General features: G+C 44.1%; 1 protein-coding gene across 1 annotated transcript; it reads right to left on the minus strand.

Annotated features, from left to right (window-relative positions):
* Positions 1-111: 111 nt before the first annotated feature.
* Positions 112-6458, minus strand: PGAM5 (phosphoglycerate mutase family member 5). Its single transcript, XM_009069921.1, has 6 exons — positions 6433-6458; positions 4491-4669; positions 3029-3154; positions 2477-2565; positions 2040-2173; positions 112-290 (listed from the first exon to the last, which is right to left on the minus strand). Exons 1-6 carry the CDS (start codon positions 6456-6458, stop codon positions 140-142), a joined length of 705 nt encoding a protein of 234 aa, XP_009068169.1. The 3' UTR covers positions 112-139.
* Between the last annotated feature and the right edge of the window lie 1198 nt (positions 6459-7656).

Raw genomic sequence — 7656 nt, forward strand, 5'->3', positions numbered from 1 at the left:
CTGGTTTGCTTTCAAACCAGCACAGGACATTTTAAGACAGCATCACACCCCAACGTAACAAAAACCTAGTGGTACTGTAGCAGAATGTACTAGTGCAAAGAGACTGGAGGCAGCTCCTGGACAGCCATCCACTGCTTCTTCAGGTGCGTGTGATTTTGTCTGGAGGCATGAAACCCGTGTCACCCAGTGCCCGCAGTGCCACTCGCCCGTTGGGCCGTATCACCAAGTGGGTTATGCTGCCGTTGTTGAGGGACATGCGCAGCCAACCCTCGGGGGGGAACTGCAGTGCTCTGTTGAGGGAAATACACAGAGATTAGTGATTCATGCCCAGCTGCATTAGCATGCCCTCACAGCATCACCACCTGCCCACAGAAGGGGAAAAATTGACACAGTTGGGCATTCTGCAGCTTGTATGCCAATGCTCCCAGTCAGCACTGGAAAAAATACTTTTCTTGTGGACTGCTATAAAACCACAGCACTGATAACTGGACCAGGGCCAGCAGTGCACTGGGATAAGCAGAGTCCAGCAGATGGGTGTGATTACTGCTGACAGGATTAACTCCAATCGACAGAAGGTAGCAGCTCTAACACAGTGAGGCTGTTGGGACCACTCTGAGCAACCTCAGCATGAACAGGACAGTGGACAGCACACGTTCAGCTGCAGCACCACAACACCCTGAGCTTTTAGGGACAGGTGGAAAAGCTGCCTCACTCCTTCAGGGCCACCATAGCAACACAGGTAGGTATGCAACAACAGCAGAGCAGTGACATAGGATTCATTCTAGTGGCCTGCGTGTGCCTGTGGAAGAAGTTCACCAGAACAACTTTCCATCTGTTACATCATTCCCCAGAAGCAGCAATAAAAAGTACCTTGTGCCTTCTGTAGGAACACAGTATCACAGCTAGTCTCCAGCTACTCTGGAACTCCTAACTGAACAGCCTCAGGAGCTCCATCAATTGAACTAAACAGCTGGAAAAAATACCATGCTGTCTCAAACATCTTTTGCCTCAGATACTGAGGAATAACTTGGCTTTGGCTCTTACGACAGTCTCATAGAAAGCTGAAGAAAATAAATATCGGCTACAGCCAAGCTGGATTCAAAGGGAATGCTACATGGACTGTGTTAATTGTGCTATCAGATAGTCTGGAATAGAAGGTACAGAAGAGAAGTTAAAACGACGAGGGAAGCAGCAGCAAAGAGCTGAACAGCAATACAAGTATTTCGAAAAAGCCTAGGTAGCAGCAACATGATATTTTTTGGCACAGGAAAGAATATTCTGTTTACCTGATCAATAATTTTAAGTACAACAATTTTCAAGAGCCCTAAAGCAGCCACAGAGCAGACAGCCTAGCATTTAACTAGCTCAGCTAAATAAAGCTAACTGAAATTGTTGTAGATATTGATCAGATTAAACTTTAATCACATCTGTCCTGCTCATGACAAATTATCTTTCAGCCAGTGCTTTGTTGATAGGGAAGAGGAATAAAACAGACTCAGATGACTGGACACAGAGATAGGCAAAGATCCAGAACTGTTTTCTCCTTCATGAACAACCTTGATGTTATGGGAAAGATCCACTCTCCTTTTAATCCAATGCTGGATGTTACTGGAAACACACTAATGCAACTTGAATGTAACTCAGAAATTTCCATTAGTAAAGAATTCCCAAAACTAAATCAATCTTTCATTATGTAAGATCGAATTCATGTCACCTCAGAGATACTCCAGCCAGATGCTCTATTTGTTGTCTTCTCCAACAGTCCACACAGGCAGAAGCATATGGTATTCAAGCAACCATTCAGATGTACAAAAAGGTTAAGTCTCACCAATTTTCACTTTCCAATGAAAATGTTCTAATTTTCAAACGTATCTTGTACGTGCAAATCAATCCTGTGACCAAGCAGCTGCTCACAATGTAGGCACTGATCTCCAACCACTTCAAACAAGCCAAATCAACACAGCTCCAGGCTCAGTGGTGCCATAAACCGACCCCAGTAAAACTGACCGTTTCCACACGCAGCCAAATCCTGCACCTACCTGCACACTATGTAGCGGATGACGTTTGCATGGCACACGAAGATCTCGTAGCTGTCCTCCTCCTGCTTGGCATCAGCTCTGTGGATGAAGTTCCGAAAAGCAGCCTCGATGCGAGCTCCATCCTCGTAATACTGCTAAAGGCACCGGGGGCAGAATTACACACAGCTCAGAGCAGCACCTGCCACTGCCTGCACTGGCAGATGGGCCTCAGCTTCCCAACAGTCCTTCGGTACAGCGATGCACACTGACTGCACTAACACTCAAGGACTGTGAGTTACTTTGTTATGTACACTTATTGGGGAAGAGGAGAGCATGCAATTATCTAAGGTCTGTGATAAAAGCCATCAGCTCAGACAGTGTGAGTTATCGCTGCTGTCTGTACAGAGTACTGAGAAAACCAAAGCAAAAACAAAACAAGACTTGAAAGAAAAAGTTACCACAGCTTCTGGTTTCCAGTGAGACACTGGAGGGTCTGGTTCTATAGGTGCTCCCTCTCTCAGCAGATCAGTACTAATTTTTTTGACTCCTGAAATATTAAATACACATTCAGAAAGGAGTTATTACTTCACATGCCACTACAAAACAGCCCCACAACTCTACAATCAATACATTCTTCATAGTCTTTCTTCAAGGAAGGCTTCCTCTTGACCTAAAGTCCCTTTTAGTATACACACTTCCTAATAAGGGGTGTGAAACTCTCCAACACAACTGTTTTGCCATCAGCAAAGTCTATTCCAACTGAGAACAGCCAGACCAGCTCAGCACAGCAAGCTGAGCCTGCCTAGTCTGCTGCACTTTGAAAAAGTGTACTTGTACTTTTACAGATGAACTGGAAACAAGCAGAACTATGGCTGTAGGCTTCTTTACCAATACAGACACATTCACACAGGGCTGGCAAATGGCTAAATAACTTAAGGACAAGCTTAGAATTCTACTGGAAGCAATTTTAAGGATCAGAAGACAATGAAAAATTAAGGGAAGTTTCTTACCTGGGAGATGTTTGCTTATAATTTCAGTTGTTTCGGTTGCTCTGGTCATGGAGGAGTGGATAATCTGATCAAATTTTAATCCCAAGCTTGCCAGCCTGTGTCCAGTCAGTTCAGCCTGCTCTCGACCTTAAAAAGGATGTTCATTACATAAATTGGTGACACTCACAAGCACTGCACGCAAGCTACAAAAGAGTTGTCCTGCAGACATGAAAGGTCTCCACTGATGTCAGGGGTTTTCCTTTCAAAAAGCAACTGGAAAACATTATTTCCAGAGTCACTACTTACTCAGACCAAGCTTATTGGCTGAACAATTTCAAACCATCTTTCCATTGGCAGGAAAAAAATTGCTTGTTTGAATTAAAAAATACTAAATCAACACTCATTCGGCAACTTTCACTGAAGTATTTAATATCCCTGCTGGCCCCATCCCAAGGAAGCCACTTCCAACAGAAGGCAGTGCTGACCCAAGCCATCTGTTTGGGGAGCACAGAGTGGCCATGTCAAGCACAGCCCTCAGGCCTGAAGCACTGGTTTGTTCATCAAGGCAACACCAGCTCGGCACAGCCTGGGCAGCCCCGGGAAGGCTTCACCCTATCTTTCAGGTAGAGGTGTGAGAAGAAAACAGACAGGTTAAGTCACTTACTTCAGGCACAGGATGAGACAGGATTAAGATTATAATTTGTTACCCGTTTAAGATAGCACCTGAGGCCTGGAACAAGTGTCTCACTCCTGTTTGCACACTGGTGATTAAGACTTAGGAGGAAAAAAACCCTCACAACAATAATTCTGCTCCCTCTTAAAACAGTGTTGGCATACATATAACCAAGAAAGCAGCCACTGCTTTTAAAGTACACTATTAAAAATAATACCAATTAACATCTGACACCTAGTGACAGGATCAATGAATTAAGATTAGCACAGGCAGAGGTTATCCTTGTGTCACATAAGTGATTAGCAGAACTCCCAGGCACAGTGAGAGTAGCTTAAGTGAAATGTATTTAATTATACACACTCCAAATGAAAAGAAAGTCAGGGCTGTTTTCCTTCTAATAAATCAGCAAATTAACCAACAGAAACACCAGTTACCTTTTCAGTGAAATCTATCCCAAAGTTAGTCAGGGAGCTAAATTCAAAAGCCTCAGCCCTGGGGCACTGTGTCAGCTGGCATGAAAATTTTCTCAAGCAACACTAAGATAATTGGGAGTTTCCTTTGACAAGTTTCTGTATAACTGAGTGTGTTTAGAACTCTGAAAAGCACATCTGAATGCCTGGATTTAGAGGACCAAAAAACCCAAAAACTTACTCATGACATCCTTCTGCCACAAAGGATGCAGCAAGAGGATTAAGGTTTGGCAGTGAGACCCAGAACAGCAGTGAGTTACTGACCTGTCCTCGTCAGGACAGCACACGTGAAAAACAACTTCCTCAGAATCCCAAGTCTGATGCTGCTGGTGACACTTACCGAGAGGGGTCAGAGTTCTGTCCTTATCAGCTCGGCCATCCAGGTTGTACTGAGAGTGACGGATGAGGAATATGTGCCTCGTGGCTTTGGCTTTGCAGTGATCTAAGCGAGAGGCAAGTTCTTCTTCCCCAGTTTCTTCATTTTTCTTTTTGAGGTTGATAAGAGCCAGTGGTTCACGCCTAAACAAACGCATTGAAAATGTCATTTTTAGATAGGGGAGATTAAAAGGCAGAGGAGTTTTACAAACAGGCAGTGCTGCTTTATTTCCAGATATAGCTGAAGCACTAAAATCGACTATGTAGCCATTTATGTCCCAAAACAGATTCAAACCTTTGTGTGAGAGGCATAAATAAAAGCCTCCATAGAAAAAAGTTAATGCCATAGGTTAAAAGGTGTAACTTGACACAGATAAATTTGCTGTTTGGTGACAGCCACCTCTGAATTAATTCTTGGGGGAAAAAAAACCACAAATGCAACAGAAAAAGTTAAATCCTAATGCAAACAAATGGTTTATGTTAAAACATATGAAAGGTTCAGACTCTCTGGACTTCATACTTCCTATTGATTCAATAGATGTTCTTGGGATTTTCACTGACTTTCAGTCACAGGCAGAATGGTAGGTTTTTTGGCAAGAAAAACTAGCGAGGAAGGATACCCAGGAAAAGAGGAACAGATGTTGACTGATCATAAAGGAAAGAAAATGCTCCATATCTAAGAGGCCCTGTGATAACACCACTAAATTTGCACTTTATCCATCACATTTACATCAAATGACTAACAAACCATCCCTCCCAACAATATCCTAGAAAGACTCCAACTTTCTGCAGGGCATACTGAGAATTATTTTGTGCTTCAAACTAGGTCACGTCAGGTCTCTCCTGTAACACTTTTTTATTTTTCAGCCTCAAGTGTTTATTTATCCTTTCATCTTTTTCATCCCTCTCCCCCCTCATGCCACTTTAATCTTTCTTCCATTAGTCACAGTGCACACCAGCATCCCTTCCTGCATATCACAGCCTTCTCCTGCACATCCCCCAGACAGCTGACCTGGTTCCTCCTGAGGACACGGAGGATCTTTCCCTCCCTCCCCTAGTGTCACAGATCAGTGCCACAGATCTCCTGCTGCTGACATCAACACTGCACTATCATCACCAACCCTGCCCAAATCTTCCACAGATTAGTCTGGGCCCCTCTGATCCTCCACCCCATTAATATAAGTCCATTTGCTGTGTTGCTACACCTCGGAGTGTAAATCCTTTCCCTTGGTCTCCTATCTAAAGAACAGTGAATTTGTTTAATTCATACCAGACCTCACTTCTGCCATTAATGTAATTAAACTTGCTTGTTTACTCGCTGATAGATTTTTAAATTGAAAATGTAATTTCTATTCAGTTTGAGACAAAGTAATTTGGTCATAGAAAATTGCTGCTTCCCATACCTATTTCTACAGTTCACAGCAAGATTGGCTCTGGAAAGCTCTACTGCCTCCATTCTGCTTTAGTGAACACATGACTTCTGCTAAACAATGAGGCTCAACACATTCCTTAAGCTGTTAAAGGTCAGCAAGGCCTTACAAATGACACAGTCCAATAACAAGGCTATTAATATCCATTGCTATTTCATAGGATACTTGTTTTGATTCTTTGGAAACTATATTGCTGGGAAGATACATTAGAACAAAAGAAGCGGAAAATAAATTCAAGCACGTTTGTAAAGCAGCAAATGGAATAACTCATCTGATGGCTGAAATAAAGGAATTTACATGAATGAATCCAGCCTCCTCCAGGAGCTGAGCTGTGCAATTCCTGTGCAAGTGGCACGGAGCAATGCAACATTCCAGGCTGGTATCCTGTCAGACCAAGAGGAAACCTGAAATGCAGGATACTGGCATCCTTTTGTTTCAAACTTGCAAAGCCTGCAGTTGTTAAGAACACTGTAATACCTGACTGCCAGCTCAAGACTCGACATGGTAAATCACTCCCTGCACCCCAAGGGAAGTGGTCAATGCTCTCTGTGTGCCTATAAGCCATTCAACAACCGTTCACATTAAGTTGCTTCTACCAACAACATCCAGAAATCACAATGAAGACGTCAATCAGGCACAGCCAAAGCCACGGCACAGCACACCAACGGGCAGACACCAAGGGATCTGTGCTGATACCTTTACATAATACACATCCACTGTTTGCACACTATGACTAGTGGTGACACCACCCACCATCCTGCACTGCTACTGAGTATTTTGTGGCCATATTTGCTCAGGCAACTGCAACAGCTCCATCACTTACAGCACAGTCTCTACTTCCTGAATCGGGTAAGAAAAACCCCAGTCACATGAGTCTGGCAGTACTTTAGAATCCCTGACGAAAAACACCTCTTCAGCAGAGCCAGGAAGGCCTGGAGCTGCAGTTACACAAGTAGCTTTAGTACCTCCTTCAACATAACTGTGTAACCAGATCTAAAACTTTCATTAAATAAGGTTATTTTTATCACTGGGGTGTACATAGCCCTATTTATACGAGCTTTAGATCCCGTAGCCTCTCAAAACCCAAACCAGAATGCATTACACAATAAAAATCTGTTAGTGCTTAAGTTTGGATTTACTATGATTAAACTGGAGCCTGACATAAGTCTCCCCAGGGAGATAATTCTACCAGACAGAAGCTAAATGAGCCAAAGCTCAGTACAGATATCTGCACGTTATAATTAAAGAATCAGGAAAAAAATGTAGCTAACTTTTGTGCGAGTGCTGAAGAACAGAACTGAGTGAGGTTCAAAGCACCACTACCCTCACCAAGGTGTAAGAGCAGTGCGTGTCAGTCCCACGGCCAACGCGAGCAGCAGGTCCAGGCTATGCCCAGCACGTGAGAGCACCCGGAATCACACGGGCACTGCCGTGGGACTGCAATATCCAGGAGTAGACATAAGGCAATACTGAGACATGGTTAAATAAAAAAACCAACCAATCCAAAAAACCCACGTCTCCTACCCAAGGCTCACACCGACCACGAGCCCGAGGCTCCGCTCTCGGGGGCTCAGAGCATCAGAACCGGGGGATGCGCCCAGCCCTTCCCCGGGAGAGCCGCGCGGGGGCCGAGCCGGAGCCCAGCACAGGCACAGCCCTTCGGAGAACTCGGGCGCTCCGAGAACCGCGGCTTTATTCACC

Source organism: Acanthisitta chloris, unplaced genomic scaffold (assembly GCF_000695815.1).
Source record: "Acanthisitta chloris isolate BGI_N310 unplaced genomic scaffold, ASM69581v1 Scaffold46352, whole genome shotgun sequence".
NCBI classification, from domain to species: Eukaryota; Metazoa; Chordata; class Aves; order Passeriformes; family Acanthisittidae; genus Acanthisitta; species Acanthisitta chloris.

Bases quoted from the DNA above. Each gene is read 5' to 3' on its own strand.
- PGAM5 (XM_009069921.1), bottom strand. From the start codon at position 6,458: ATGTCGAGTCTTGAGCTGGCAGTCAG. The intron at 3,155-4,490 runs GTAAGTGTCACC...ATCCTTTTTAAG, and splicing joins CAGAACTCTGACCCCTCTCG to GTCGAGAGCAGGCTGAACTG. The intron at 291-2,039 runs GTAGGTGCAGGA...TTCCCTCAACAG, and splicing joins ATCCGCTACATAGTGTGCAG to AGCACTGCAGTTCCCCCCCG.